Consider the following 16,847-nt stretch of genomic DNA (forward strand, 5'->3'; position numbering starts at 1 on the left):
TTGTGCAACGAATTCAACGGCGTTTTCATCATCAGAAAGGTTTTAGTGTAATTAGTAATAATCCCCAACAGGGATTACATCTCATGTCATCTCATCTCATCTTATCTGTTAACACAAATTGTCACTTAAAGATGTAGCTTTTAATATTTAGCCCTGAGAGATTATTTCATCATAATACTAATTTTATTGTAATATCACATTATCATAATTTTATTTATAACACATTTAAGACTAAGCTTTGATTTATTTATTATTTTTTTACGTAGTGCTTGAACATTCATTCATTCATTTTCTACCGCTTCATTTTCCGAACTACCTCGGGTCACGGGGAGCCTGTGTCGGGGAGCCGATCTCAGGCGTCATCGGGCATCAAGGCAGGATACACCCTGGACAGAGTGCCAACCCATCACAGGGCACACACACTCTCATTCACTCACGCTATCACACACTACGGACAATTTTCCAGAGATGCCAATCAACCTACCATGAATGTCTTTGGACCGGGGGAGGAAACCGGAGTACCCGGAGGAAACCCCCGAGGCATGTGGAGAACATGCAAACTCCACACACACAAGGCGGCGGCGGGAATCGAACCCCCAACCCTGGAGGTGTGAGGCAAACGTGCCACCGTGCCCCCCTAGTGCTTGAACATAATGACGAAAAATCTTTTCTAACCAAGCAATGTCTCCAATAAATGTAGTCGCAAGATTTGAAGTAGCCAAGGACAAAGTGCGGAGAAATAAGGATATGAATAGAGGAATTTAAGAGCAAATATGTCTGCACCACTTACTGTAGAATGTTATGCATGTTGGAAACATTTAACACCGTGACAGTCGGAGGTGAGAAAGAGAAAATAATACAGCTCTTAATTTTCCAGTGAGCAGCTCCCATGCTTCACATTCCCTGAGTTACCAATACAAAAAGACCAGTGGAGACTTAAATAGGAATAGACTGAAGCTGTTTTTTTTTTCTTTTCCCCGACTGACAGATATGTGAGAGCTATAACGAGAGGGACAATGAGCTGCAATCCCCTCCGCTGCCTCGCTGCGTTGGTAAGGACCACGTTGATATATTGCTCAATAAATCAGATGCAACAGAAGGATTAAGATCTGTCACTCATCTGCTCTGATTTCTCACCCATTTTTTTTTTCAGCTTGATTTTTCTCCCTCAGGCTTTCTCAAAGACAGTTTGAGTTTCCAGCTAAAAGCTTCCTTTTTTTTTTTTTGCATAGGAGCAACATCACTGTTTCTCACCCCTCTTTCATGTCTCTCAGCTAATCCCCCTACATTAGGTTCAATCATCATATGGTTCTTCCCCTCAGCTCCGGCTCTAGCAGCATGCTAATGCTGAGCGCTGACAGCCACCTGTGTGAACAAGTGCAGGGTTTGCCTGGCAGGCTAGTTTCCTAGCGTGCACAGAGGGAGAAGAGCCGGAGCCGACTTGTCTCTCGGAACGAGTGGCATCCGGATTTCCAGCTGAGAGCTGCTTCTTAGGGATTGCGTTCTCAGATGGTGGGGAAGTTTGACAGCAAGCTTTCAGAGCGCTAAAGTGCTGTGTGTTGCGGCATGCAAGCTGGTTTTATTTGTGCTGACTGTGCAGTCATGTGTAGCTGACAACAAGTAAATTACCTGTGGATGCTCAACAGCCTGAGGACTGAAGTTCTAAAGAGGTCAAGCTGAGACAATAAAAGTACTAAAAATAAGAGTAACTGTAAAACTGAACACATCATTGTAACAGCAGTAGCAGTGCAAACAAAATAACACAAAGCTTCCCAAAAATAAGGCTGATTTCACTTCTTTTCAGAAGCTGAAACCACTTGCATCTTTTGTGCTGTTACCATAACAACGCTCTTACAACGACTATCAAAAATCAACTGACTAACGTCTATTTAAATTCAATTCAATTGATTTGTATAGCGGGGGCACGGTGGCTTAGTGGTTAGCACGTTCGCCTTTGAAGTTCGCCTTTGGAGTTTGAATGTTCTCCCCGTGTCTCGGGGGTTTCCTCCGGGTACTCCGGTTTCCTCCCCCGGTCCAAAGACATGCATGGTAGGTTGATTGGCATCTCTGGAAAATTGTCCCGAGTGAATGAGTGTGTGTGTGCCCTGCGATGGGTTGGCACTCCGTCCAGGGTGTATCCTGCCTTGATGCCCAATGACGCCTGAGATAGGCACAGGCTCCCCGTGACCCGAGGTAGTTCGGATAAGCGGTAGAAGATGAATGAATGAATGAATGATTTGTATAGCGCTTTTAACAAATCACATCAGCTTGCAGCTTGACATAAGAATTAAAACAGAATTAAACAAATTAAAAGTTTAAAAGTTTGAAGTGAAGTTACAGTACACAATCTCTGTACCATCTCTGGCAAATAAGATCGATGAGCTCCGGGTAACTGAACAAATTTTTATGGACTGCAACATTATGGTTTTCAGGGAAACAGCACCATTCCATGTAGCGCTATAGAGCTAGAAGTGTGCATTGTTTACAGAGACTGACATTTGTTTGACTGTATTTTTATAATCACACCCTCCAATGTCACCACTGGAGGGTGAGGATGGGTTCCCCTTTAAGTCTGGTTCCTCTCAAGGTTTCTTTCTTTACCGTCTAAGGGAGTTTTTCCTTGTCACCTCAGACTTGCTCATTGGGGATAAATACATACCAATGGCGTAAGTTTGATTTTGACATTGGTGGGGACATAATTTATTTGTCATTGGTGGGGACATAATTTATTTGTCATTGGTGGGGACATAATTTATTTGGCATTGATGAGGACAACATTCCCCGTATTTTGTGCATAAAACTGTTGTTATACTGTAAGAATACTTTCTTACTCACATACCAGTAGCTGCATAATCACGTTGCATATTGCTTCATACAACGGAATATAGCTGCAGCCTCATACTGTACCTCAACACATTAGCGAGAAAGACAAAGCCAATCAAACAGCGACGTGGGTTAGAGAGGAGGACTCAAAAAAGGCAAATTCCAATCCTTTTAGAGAGGTGAGTTACAGAGGCGGGATTCATTGCAGGGGGTAGATCTGTTAGCCGTTTGTGTTCCACAAGTTGCGCTATTTTTTACAGAACGCTGTTGTAAAATATTTTTCACCTTATTTAATGATTCCTGGATAAATGTTAAATATATATATATATATATATATATATATATATATATATATATATATATATATATATATATATACACACACATACACACACACACACACACACACACATAGGCTTGGTCGAACTATTGCTAGGGACAATTGAGTGTTCTCTGGATATTGGTAGGGACATGTCCCTACCGTCCCTACCCAAATCGACGCCCTTGAGACATACACATTGTGAACTAAATCTATCTAATATTAATCTTGAATTTTGTATTCTATTAATCTTTATATTATTCTTTATATTAACCTTTTGTTCTATGTTTATGTTCTGTAAAGCTGCTTTGACACAATGTCAATTGTAAAAAGCGACATACAAATAAACTTGAATTGAATTGAACTGACAGAACTTTTGTGGACTCCGGTAAAAGCAAAGATAGGGGTGTTTGCATCTATGTAAACAGATCTTGGTGCTTGCTGCTATTACTAAATCCCACTGTCCTGCTGGTGTTGAAACCATCTTTATTAAGATCCCTTTTACCTGCTAGTGAATTTTCATCTGCCATAATCGCTGCAGTGTATGTACTCCTGGATGCAAATGCTACACTAGCTACAGTATGAAAGAACTCACTTCGGTTGTCTGTAACCCGCAAACAACGCATGGAGCTTGTATCATTGCTGGTGATTTCAATCATGCCAATTTGAGAACGGCACTCACCAAATTTTACATTTCTGATGCATATAAAGCAACTCCCCTCCCCCATGCTGGGCAATCTGATCGACTATCCCTGTTCCTGCTACCCAAATACAGCCTCATCGTCAAGTGTGTGAAAACCACAATGAAGGCTGTTAAAGTTCAATACTACAGCATGAGTTTCAGAACATAGACTGGAACGTGTTTGCTTCTCAGGCCACACTGGATTCCAACATGGACGTTAATACCTATACCGGATCCGTTCTCCAACATATCAACAGATATGTTGACAGGGAAACACCAAAGCAGAAACCCTGGATAAACAAGGAAGTCCGACTCCTGCTGATGGCACCCGATGCTATTTTCAGATCTGGTGACCAGGAAGCCTACAGTCTACAGATCCACACATAATCAAAGCTGTGCTCACACCTGATGACCTACAGTACCACTGACTTTTTCCACCACTGATATGTGCTCCATCCTGAGCAAGGTAAAAAACACATAAATCCGACAGCATTCCTGGCCGAGTGCTTAGGGCCTGGCTGAGGTCTTCAAAAGCATTTTTAATCTTATGGATCTAATCTAATCTCTAAAAATTTTCCCTAATGAGCAAGCCAGAGGTGACGGTGGCCTTCTGTATGCAGCCATAGTTAAAGTGGGATTTCACACCACATACTGGTGAATCTCAAAAATGCATGCATTCTCATTTATAATTACACTAAAACATTGAAAAGTAAGCAACAAAACACTTTGGATTTAATGTCAAATCTCCTTATATTCTCTCACAAACCAGGCTAAATTTTCAACTGCATTTTGTCCTCCATGTTTGCGTTCCTCATGTCTCTCCTGGCAACACGTGGTATAATACAGCCAGAAGAATAACAGTCACAGAAAGTTTGAGATACCATCCACCAAATGTGTGTTTGGGTATCAGAAAATCTCAAGTGTTAAATGAACTTAAGTATTAAGCAGCCAAGAATATAATAATCATCATTATATATCAACACTCTTTAGTTTCCCAGAAGTCAAGATATTACTAATCATTGCCATTTCAACAGGACATCAAGACATAAGTCAGCACTGCATATCAATGATCTTCACCAAATTGTGTGATGATGGAAGGTACAAAAGGTCTAACCAAGAGTCCAAGAATATCATAAACTAAACATCACTAGTATAGCTAATCCAATGAGTGTTCAGATTGACACTGTTGTGGTTTCTAATTTATTATAGACATCTTTGTTGGTAGTTGAATACAGCAGTTTGGCCCAGGTTAAATGAAGTGACGTGACATACGGCTAAGTATGGTGATCCATACTCAGAATTCGTTCTCTGCATTTAACCCATCCAAAGTGGGTACACACAAACCGTGAACACACACCCACAGCCATTTTTTTATGCTGCGGCGCCCGGGGAGCAGTTGGGGGGGTTTGATGCCTTGCTCAATGGCACCTCAGTCGTTGCCAGCCCGAGACTCGAACCCACAACCTTAATGTAACTCTCTAAACATTAAGCCACGACTTCCCATGAACTCATGGCTCCTGCTACAGCACATCATTACACTCTTACTATTTCCTTGATATAGGCCTAAGCTCAGAAAGCCCACTTACCCAACTCTGGGAGGAGAATTACAGAAGAAAAAACTCTGTGAAAAACTCTATTACACCCTTGTGACCTCAAGTACAACCTCTGATATCATTGCACTTTTCAAAAAGCTGATCGTTTTAAAATCTGGAAGCTCCGCTATGACCAAAAAAGTAGACCTTTAAAAGTGCCCCTCTGCCTATTCATTTGGAAGTCGAGATAAAAAATAAATAAATAAATAATTAAAAAAAACGTTAAAAAATTTGCTCTAAGTGACTCTAAGTGTTTGGACTGTGTCTGTGTGAGAATATCGTTGTATATAAATGCCTACAGCACTCTGTATGCACAGGACAATACATCGCTGCATACTGTGGTGCCATATTTACTCACCTACATATTGCAGTAAAAATTTGGAGACGCCTGACTGTGACATCGTCCCATATGTGGAATGTTTTTGTCTGCTGTAACATTACAACTTCTCTTCACTGGAACTGAGTCCCGAAGCTGTTAGACAAATTGAAAAAGTTCTCTACAACCCCATGTGACCTCATGTAAAGACCAGAGGTGGCCTGATGACATTACACGTTTCTGCAAATGGGCCGTAAACTGAACAAACAGGAATCAAGTCAGGAATTACCAGGACTGTGAGGATAAATGAACAGACGCTTCAGATGATCTACAAAAATAGTTTGAGAGAACTATCCGAGTGCTCCTTGTTCCAAAATACATCAGAAAATTCTTAGAAGAGCTCTTAAGGTCAAAAAGTGTTAGGAGTAGTGATGAGGACTTTATGAGTTTCTTTAGCAGAGGAGAAAATGTCTGAAAGGTGAAGAGGGAGAAGAAATGTACTGTATACACTATTTAATAATGATAGTGAGTTAATAAGATGCTAGAGATTAGCTCCTGTAGAGATTATTTTTGTGACCAATCATATTAGAGATAACATCTCCGACATATATAATCGTATTATCTTATCCATCTATATATCCATCTCTAATATGAACGGTCACGAACGTCATCCCTACACGATATAGCCTCAATATCTTAACAGAGACAAAGTGAAGGTTTATAATACACCACTTTTTTATTAGACAACAATCACAGTCCCACAGTTAAGCCCCGCCTCCTCTCTAAGATAAAAGTTATTAAAAAGGTATTGTCTTTGCTCAGAGTTGTTCTGAGATCGGTCCTGAATCACTCTTAGTAAAGATTCCTAGTTAGAAATATTTAAGCTGAATTAGGAGCTCTCTGAGATCATTCTTAAATTCTTTATGAATACGGACCCAGGTTTATGAAGGATGGAGTGGAAGAACTCGAGTGTCCTTCGCAGAGATCTCACGGATGCACTTGTGGCTTAACGATCACAAATCCCTGCAGCCTTCCCAGGAAAGTGGAGCTGATTATAAGAGCAAAGGGAGAATAAATCTGGACTAGGATGTTCAACAAGGACATGTGAATGTGTTGTCAAGATGACCATGTACGTTTAGTTATTATAATGTATTAGATTTGAGTTTCATTTTGTTTAGAAGAAAGATTTAAAGAACACAGTGATTCAGAAACATGAAGTATAATCAACGTTCCTGCAGCGCTCTGTAGCGATATTCGTAATTACATTTTTTCCTAAGATAATTTTAAAATTCTATTAGTTTTCAAAGTTTAAAAATGTTTTTAAAGTGACAAACCTGACCTTTAAAATGAACAGTAGGACAGCTCTCTGTACTGTTTATTGTACAATGCAGGGGGAAATGGCTGTATTCTGCTGACTTCAAATGTCAGTGACTATTTTCGCTAATTTTTAAGTAAGCACCAAAGCACAGAGTAGTGACTGCTTCCAGTAAGAGGGTGTGTTTGTGGTGTATGTTAATAAGAAAGTTTAGATTCCCCCAACACAATAATCTTTGACGCAGAGCCTGAGCTCGAATGGTCAAGCAGCAACAACCAGTCATAATGAATAATGAATGAACTTTCCCCATCATAACCCTTCTAAACATTTCTGACATCAGCTTCCGTCATTACAAATACACCCTGTGATCTCCTAGTAGTAACCTTCGTGACAAATGTTTGTAAAGAACCTGCACGTTCCAATGGATGAGCTGAAGCAATATTGTCATTTGTTTGTGTTGGGTTTTCAGCCATATTTCTGTTTCAGGGCAAAAAACTACTACAGTTCTAGTAAAGACTACAGGGACAAGCATTCTCTGGCTCGAAATTTACGTTATGCCCCGAATATGTACTGTAGGTATTATGAACACGGCACATAGCCGATACGATAGCCAGACGAAACTAATTTCCAGCATTGCATCAACTCTCCAATGCTTCAAGCTGTGATCACATGCCTACGTGTCCAAATTTCACTCAAATCAGACTGCAGGCTGTCCATCACACTCTGGCAGGGGTTCTGAAAAATGCACAACTCACTGGCCCACAGCCACAGCAACACTACAGGGAATGAAATGTATTCAGTATCTTTTGAATATTCGATCGCATGAGCTTCTGCTGTGTTCGTGTTTTTACCGGGAAGGTCAGAGAAGAGAAGGATGCACTCGTTGAAACCGTTAGCCAGGAGGCGATCACGCAGCTGCTGCAGTATCGCCACTCCGATACAGAACGGGAACGAGGAGTTGCCCAGCAGCAGTGTGTCCCATAGGTGGAAGATCTTATGCAGGGGAAAGACGTCTAAAAATAAATAAATAAATAAAAGAAAAAATGAATGCAGCAGACATTAACAAGCCCTTAACTTCAGCAGTCATTAAATAAATAAATAAATAAATGTTGTAAGAATATAATCAATGACAAGGTGGTGTTATCCAACTGACAGTATTATTACCATCCCGAAGCTGACTGTATTCCTATAACATCGGATCCTGGAGCGTTTTTCTTCATTTTATACCTTTTATAACAAAGCCCCACAACCTGGCCTTTTTATTTAGACATAATCTCTGTTTATCTGGAAGCTTCCATCAAAAGTAATGACTTTTTTCCATCCCATCCAGTAAATGGCATCTTTTTTAGTGTCACCGTACAAGTGTGGGAGTTTATTATCAACAATAATATCATATCATCTTTCACCTCCTTCACCACCAGATATCATCAAGCAGAAACCCGAAGCTCTACACAATGTAGAAAAAATGGGTTATGATTCTCATTGCATGCTGTCATAGATTAAAATAAGTACTTATTCAGCAGCAGGTACAAAACTCAAACTTACAACCTACAAATTTTCTTTAAAAAAAAAAAAAATACTGACACTAATGGATACAAAAGCTATGTCTCCATCACCAACCAATACTAATCCAGTCCTTCATACTTATCAATTTGCACGTCTGTAATTTTACATGTAACTGACATTTACTTCAAGCAGAAAGTACGCTATTAAAGAAAAAACTATTTCAGATGTTTGACCTTGCTGTGCCCTTGTCCCTGTTTGGATTAAGCCCTATTCGGACGGGATTAGTTTTACGTGGGGATGTGGAGTAATGCAATTTTACCTCAGGACATCTGTAATATTAATTGGCCAATTCGCACGGGACAAGACATCTCAGTAAAACTAGCAGAAGTGGGAGGGGTAACTCGCTTTATGCACCACAGTAACCTCCTTGTCGTCATGTGCGTATTCGGACGGGATTAGTATTACCTGAGGTAACTTTTCCGGACCTTTTTAAAGAAGGTAAAAATCGCCGTAATCTTTACTGACATTGTCCGTAATGATTACCGAGATGGCACATTCGGACGGGACTAAAATCACAGAGAAGCTCTGGTAATAATTTACCCTCACGTCCCCACGTAAAACTGATCCCGTCCGAATAGGGCTTTACTTCCTAAAATGCTTTCCTTCAGTAGTTGCTTATGGCAAGCTACTATTTATTTATTTATTTAAAATATATTTGTTATGTCTTTAACTGTTGTTGTGTCTACTGCTGCCTTCAAGGCCAGGTCACTCTCATAAAACCCGGTTATATAAAGGATACTAACTAAACAGTCAGCTAAGTTATAATAATAATAATAATAATATAATAATAATAATAATAACCTTTATTTTCTATAGTGCCTTTAAAAGTACATCTCAAAGCGCATTACAAAAGCAAATAAAACAACAAAAATATACCGCATAATATAAAGATTAAAATGAAAGCAACAAGAATAGACTATAAAATAAGCACAATGTAAAATTACAATTAGTCAATTAAAAGCTACCTTAAAAAAATGAGTTTTAAGCTGAGATTTAAAAAGCAAGAGATTTTGCTTGCCTTATCTCAGTTGGTAAAGAATTCCAAAGTTTTGGAGCTAGTGAAGAGAAATCCCTATCTCCCATCGATCGTAAACGAGTTAAAGGAACAGTTAAAAGACCAGTTTCAGAAGAACGAAGGTCACAAGATGGAATATAAGGAAATAAGCTCAGTCAGATATTGAGGAGCCAACCCATATAAGGCCTTGTAGGTAAGCATCAAAATCTTAAAATCCACCCTAAACCTAACGGGGAGCCAGTGCAAAGACTCCAAAACGGGAGTAACATGATCTCTTAATTTGTTCTAGTTAGAATTCTGCAATTTGTTTAAGGTAGCTTTTGACACCCCAGCCAACAAGGCATTACAGTAATCGATACGGGAAAACACAAAAGTGTTGATCAGTCTCTCAGCAACAGAAAACGACAGCATTGGAAGCAATCTGGCAATATTTCTGAGATGGAAAAAAGAAGTTTTAACCATATTTTGGATATGTGGCTCAAACGTTAAAATGGCATCAACAATTACCCCTAGAAGTAATGTTGTAAATCATACTGTACAGCTACCTGGTTAGTCAGTGTTATAGATTTACGTTCACAACCGTTTCGAGGTTGAGGAGATCCTGAGAAGCGTTTTTTCTTCTAGAACTGATGATAAATAATAACCTTTTGTGGAATTATGATAACAGTCTGGCTTTATGATTTCTGTATTCCTCATGTGCCACCATGGTATCAAAATATCATCAGGATTCTAGCCGGGATTGTGTTTTGGGCTTATGGAGGTAAATTTGTATCTGTAGGAAGAGCCTCTGTGTTTCCCCACCACACAGACTCCAGGTCAAAAGATCACTTGGGCAAGGTTTCACATCACAAACTCCAGTCTTAATCCTGCACTCTTTTGTCTCCTCATGAAGCCCCATTCAGCTTAGGTGTCGTTTTTCATTTACATAACGACCTTGAACAGAAGCCGCTCACAGCACCGCATCGAACGAGATTAAATGACATTTCTCTTTCTGAATGTGACGTTTTGGAAAATCGATGCATGAGCTGTAATAGATTTTTCACCACATCATCACAGAGTAATTTCCATTTAACAATTATTCCATGTAATTCAGCACAAATTTCAGCATAATGGAATCTACCGCCTTCTGAAACAATGGGCCATTACGGACCATCAGCTGTGATTGTTTCGGAAATTTTGATTCTGATAAACACTTCACGGAAAAAGAGCTTCTTCGTGTGAAGTGTTAATCAGTATATAAATTCCCCAAAACAATCATAGCTGATTCGTAAATTTATATTCTGCTAAACACACAGAGAAAGAAAGAGCTTGGTTCTGAGGTACACGTACAGAAGATGTGAACCCTGTTAACCTCGGGTTATAACAGAGATATCAAATAATATTTCTCATCAAATAACAGAGGAATGTGAACACCTTAGGAGGTTTAATGCACGGTTTCGTATAATGACACAAATACGCTTTCTGATTAATCCTGAAATCTAAAAAAAAAAAACATTTTATAGGTTCAAGAAATCAAAATGAGGATACGTGGAGAATTTGTATGAACATCTTACATTTTATATGCAGCTCAAAAGATACTCAACAAAATGTGGCTTTCTTGCTTAGAAGAAAAAAAGGAATTTAAAGGTTGGTTACATTGAGAAATCTCAGGAGGATGTTGGTGCTGATGGGAACTACAGTAAATCTATAGTATACCATTTACATAGTATTGCAAGTGATTAGAACATTTATGGTTGAATAATGAGGCAGAGATGGAGGTAGCAGAGATGAGGAGGTTGGGGTTCTGTTTAGGAGTGACGAGGATGGACAGGATGCGGAACGAGCACATCAGAGGGACAGCTCAGGTTGGCTGTTTTGGGGACAAGGACAGAGAGGCTAGATTGAGATGGTTTGGACATGTTCAGAGGAGGGAGATGGTTATATAGGTAGAAGGATGTTGGAGATGGAGCTGCTAGGTAAGAGGTCAAGAGGAAGGACAAAGAGGAGATATACAGTATGGATGTGTTGAAAGAGGACATGAAGGTAATTGGGGTGAGAGTAGAAGATGCTGAGGATAGAGTTAGATGGAAATAAATGATTCGCTGTGGCGACCCTTAAAAGGAAAAAAGCCGGTAAAGAAGTGTAGTCGTAATGTGTCTGTTACATGATACCGGTGTTAGGGGTTTTTTGGCTCAGGTGTGAGCTCAGAGTTTAATTTTATACACAACACTGAAATCATTTTGTAACAAAACCCAGCAAACAACTTTGTTATAGACCAGTTATAGTTATAGCTACTTTAAAGTTCAGGAGACTCACAAACCATAAGTGAGTATAATATATTGATACCAGTCAGGAAAAATTAACACTTCACCAAAGAACCTTGGACAAACAGTTTATGCATGGGATGTATCATCGTTATGTGCAAGTTTTTACTCCCGGGAACCACAAAAATAAACGAAAATTATTATAGTTTTTATATATATTTAATTTTATATATATATGATATTTATTTTTTATATAATTATAAAAAAACTAAAATCTACACCACCAAACTTCAGTAGACCTTCCTGCTTCTAGGTGCCATAAAGTCACTTCTTTTCGACTTTTCCCTTCAGGGGTCGCCACAGCGAATCATCTCTCTCCGCCTATCCCTATCTTCTGCATCCTCAACACTTGCACCCACTAGCTTCATATCCTCATTAATTACATCCATATACCTCCTCTTTGGCCTTCCTCTTTGCCTCCTGCCTGGCAGCTCCATGTCCAACATTCTCCTACCAATATACTCACTCTCCCTCCTCTGAACATGTCCAAACCATCTTAATCTGGCCTCCCTAACTTTATCCCCCAAACGTCCAACATGAGCTGTCCCTCTGATGTACTCGTTCCTAATCCTGTCCAATCTCGACACTCCCAAAGAGAACCTCGACATCTTCAGCTCGGCTACCTCTAGCTCTGACTCCTGTCTCTTCTTCAGTGACACTGTCTCTAAACCATACAGCATGGCCAGGTGCCATAAAGTCAAAATTCTCTAAAGTCCCTAAAAGTATCATGTATCACTTCAAATAAAACCACAAATAACAAGAAAATACATGAATGAAAGGATAATTAAAAGACATACTAACTCAATCAAATATGCCAGATTACAAAATACAGAGAACATCAATTATGGCCTGAAGTCAATTGAATTGTAAAGACACTTTTCCACAATATCTTCACTTCTTTTACATTTGTAAAATAAAAGGTACATATACAGTAATAATAAACGATAAATCATATATTTATCTTAGCCCTAATATTTTGGCATCACAAAGTTATCTGTATGAAAGCTAATTCTCTTAATGTAACTCAGTTCAATCGCATAAGAACAGATGTACACATTTAAATGAAGTCAAATCAATGAGCTTTTTTTTTTTTCAGCGCATTTGTCGAGCAATTTTTTCTATATAACGTGCCGCACTATATACTACACTTAATTCTTAACAAAAACTTATGTCTGCTGTTCGATATTTTCATGAATATTTCATTTCATCAATTTGTGATTCGAATAAAAGAGATCGAGTCTCATTGTTCCAGTACAGACTAATGACTTTAAGTGGAGTGTGAGAATGAATTGTTCTACTTACGAGTGAACATTGTCAGGAACCACGGAATGGCATACAGCTGTAAAAAAAAAAGTAGACTTGGGTTAGATTAGTCATAGTCTACTCATAGTCATAGTCATAGTCATAGTCTAGACTTAGTTAGTGGAATTAGTCATAATTTCTCACGTAATGTTAAATTCTGCCAACAATAAAGCACACAAAGACATGTAAGGTCTACGTAATTTGCTCAAATAGGACATTTACAGTACTACATACTCACTCGCTCAATAAGTCTCATTTCTCAAATGTATTCGTTAATTGTTCCCGAACATTTTTTCACAAAAATGTAGTATCAATGAAATTCCAGGTACTTTTGGGAAAAATAAAAATAAAACTGTTTTGCTTGTGAGTTTGTGTACATTAATATATAAGGATACTCACTAATAACGTTATATTATGTAACTAACTATAAGACTCCCTAGAGAAAAAGTAATGGTGCCCTAACCAGAGATGGGGGACTCGAGTCATATGACTTGACTCGAGTCAGACTTAAGTCGCAAATTTGAGACTAGAGACTTGCTTGAGAAATATTAAAAAAGACTCGACTTGACTTTGACTTGACATTCATGACTTGAGACTTGAGTTAAATGACTCAGAAGTGGGGGACTCGACTTGACTCGAGTCAGAATGAAGTCGCAAATTTGAGACTTGAGAATTGCTTGACAAATATTAAAAGAAGACTCGACTTGACTTTGACTTGACATTCATGACTTGAGACTTGACTCGGACTTGAGTTAAATGACTCAGAGATGGGGTTCAACTTGACTCGAGTCAGAATTAAGTCGCAAATTTGAGACTTGGGGGGGGCACGGTGGCTTAGTGGTTAGCACGTTTGCCTCACACCTCCAGGGTCGGGGTTCGATTCCCGCCTCCGCCTTGTGTGTGTGGAGTTTGCATGTTCTCCCTGTGCCTCGGGGGTTTCCTCCAGGTACTCCGGTTTCCTCCCCCGGTCCAAAGACATGCATGGTAGGTTGATTGGCATCTCTGGAAAATTGTCCGTAGTGTGTGATTGCGTGAGTGAATGAGTGTGTGTGTGCCCTGTGATGGGTTGGCACTCCGTACAGGGTGTATCCTGCCTTGATGCCCGATGACGCCTGAGATCCCCGTGACCCGAGGTAGTTCGGATAAGCGGTAGAAGATGAATGAATGAATGAATGAATTTGAGACTTGAGAATTGCTTGACGAATTTTAAAAGAAGACTCAACTTGACTTTGACTTGACAACGTGCTAACCACTTGACTTTGACTTGGCCCTAACACAGGATGACGCTTGGCCTGAAGCTCTGCACCAGATGAGCTGCAGTATTGGACTGTTTAACACACGCTGCTCATAAAAGGCACTCTTCAGTCATCAGTCACATGTGGCTGAGTAAGTCACTGAGTAAGTGGGGTAAAAACTCTAAAAAGCAAATCCGCCGTACAGTAAACACACTTGGTCATGGATGGCTGATTGGCTTTTACGCAAGAAAATAAAGAAAATTAGCAAAATGTTTGTTAAAAAAAAACAATATCTAGTACCTTTTTCTAGTTAGCTAAAATGTATCCTGAGGCACAGGGAGAACATGCAGCCTCCACACACACATTACGAAGGTGGGAATCAAACTCCCAACCCTGGTGGGTTAAAACCACCAAATCAATGTCTCCTATTTAGCTGAAATGCATCATCTCCTTTTAATTGGATACTTAACTCAATGAACCAACACTTCAGATCATCCTGCAGGTCAGATGTATAAAATTATTTATAACTTCAGTTACAAGAGTCACGGCATTAAATTGAATTCAACTGGACTCTCACTTGAACGTGTCTGCTCAATAAAGAAACATAGCTGATAAAATCTGGAGATATTTGTCGATACTGTAGGACTTGGTATAACCTGAACAAAACGGTCTGAATTGTTTGTGTGCACAAAACTTTTGCTAAACAAGGGAATTAATAGTATGTTCCTCCAAGCAAAACTGTTCCTCCTCCCAGTCTTAGCTATAAACCCAAAGCCCATAAAAGAGCAAACACTACTCGGCAGCCCTGTCGTGATTAGATAAAGAATAATTGCATCATATACTTCATTACTCTTTCGTCATATACTTGCAATAAATAAAAAAAAAGAAACAAAAAAGAACCCACATTCGTAAGCGTCCTGTAAAGTATTCGTGATGTGTCTTTAAGATATTCTGCACTAGAGGCACAGATTTCACAGCTTGTTGAAGACCACAACCCACTTACTCAGCACTGCATTTCTTTCTGAACTTCGAGTCCAACATTTGTTGTTTCTAGGTCTTCTAATTTCTTCTAAGAGCTTTGTTATATTATGTCACACATCACTGGAAAACATTGAACAAAAAAAAGAGGTTTTTGGATTTTGCTAACAACAAATCCTGAGTGTTATTCGTTATCGATTCGTTGTCTTAAACACCGTTAAAACTGCATGATTAATACCCCTGCGATATCAGAGCAGCAAATAAAGTCTAGTTTCTAACTAAACAAATCACAGTAGTTACAAATATGTTTTCAGGGTAAACAATTCATTTAAGTGTTCTATGATGTAAGGACATAAAAAAAAAGGAAGAACAAACAAACAAAAGCAATGTCTTTTTTTAATGTGTCAAGTCAACTCCTGTATTCACCAAGAACCGTGTCCCAGAACACAAACAAACAGCACCACCATGGACTACACTTCCCAAAAGAAACATACTCATTCACCTGTAATCCTTCACCTGTAATCCCTGTACAAACAAAGCATTGACAGTTGTGAAGTAATGCTCAGGTTGTCTCTACCTGATCTTACCAAGCTGCTTTCTTGTGTATAGTCACTCTGTTTGAATTTTTTTATTCATTTTTTTTTTTATTTGCGGATTTGCCCTTACGCTGTGGTTACATCATCCGACTTGCTATTTCGCGATACACTTTTTTGGCAATCAATTTGGATTTGTCTGCGTCCGATTCAGCCTACATTACATGACATAAAATAACATCAACAAATCATGTGATATCTGGACCGATCATAAATGGGGAGGGTTTAATATTGAAAATATTTGATATTTTTATTTTAAAAGAAAAGAAAAGAAAAAAAAAACACAGTTTAAGTTTGTTTAGCATAAATTCCGGTCAAGCATCTCTAGGGTGCCAGTTTCAATTATCCAGTCTACGGTAAGAAGACAAGTCTTTAATGCGGTGCTGTATCTATAAAACCTCGTGTCTCTTCCTTGCTTCAGTCAATAAAGTCTTATTATTAAACCTGGATACTATAAATTTGTACCAAAGAGCTGCTACTGTAATTATAAATGCTGTCTTGTGCTAAACCCAGGACTCGCCTTGACAGTCCGATTTTCATTAACATCCTGTCAAAACCTTTAATCCGATTTTACATGTGGAAACTGTAACGATTTATAGACCAACTGTCCGGTATCACCTATAAGAAGAAGGGATCTCGACCCTCCAAGGTTTCTTCCTCACGTCACGTCTATCCTTGCCAAAGACGTATAAGCCAGAGCCTGTCTCTGGTCTTTTGAATTGAATTCTGCTTAACTTATAAGTCAATTAAGATAAACACATCTGCTGAATAAATGTAAATGTTGAGCCAAGCAAATAACGTACCTGTG

General features: G+C 39.0%; 1 protein-coding gene across 3 annotated transcripts in view; it reads right to left on the reverse strand.

The window, feature by feature from the left end:
- Nucleotides 1–16,847, reverse strand: part of tbck (TBC1 domain containing kinase) — a 92,141-nt gene that overhangs the window by 32,045 nt on the left and 43,249 nt on the right. For all 3 annotated transcript variants that reach the window (XM_060873068.1, XM_060873066.1, XM_060873067.1), the window contains 2 exons: nucleotides 13,234–13,270; nucleotides 7,899–8,060 (listed from right to left, as the gene is read on the reverse strand). In XM_060873068.1, coding sequence (XP_060729051.1) covers nucleotides 7,899–8,060; nucleotides 13,234–13,270 — 199 coding nt within the window. The remainder of the gene's footprint in view (nucleotides 1–7,898; nucleotides 8,061–13,233; nucleotides 13,271–16,847) is intronic.

This window comes from Tachysurus vachellii, chromosome 6, assembly GCF_030014155.1.
Source record: "Tachysurus vachellii isolate PV-2020 chromosome 6, HZAU_Pvac_v1, whole genome shotgun sequence".
Taxonomy (NCBI): Eukaryota; Metazoa; Chordata; class Actinopteri; order Siluriformes; family Bagridae; genus Tachysurus; species Tachysurus vachellii.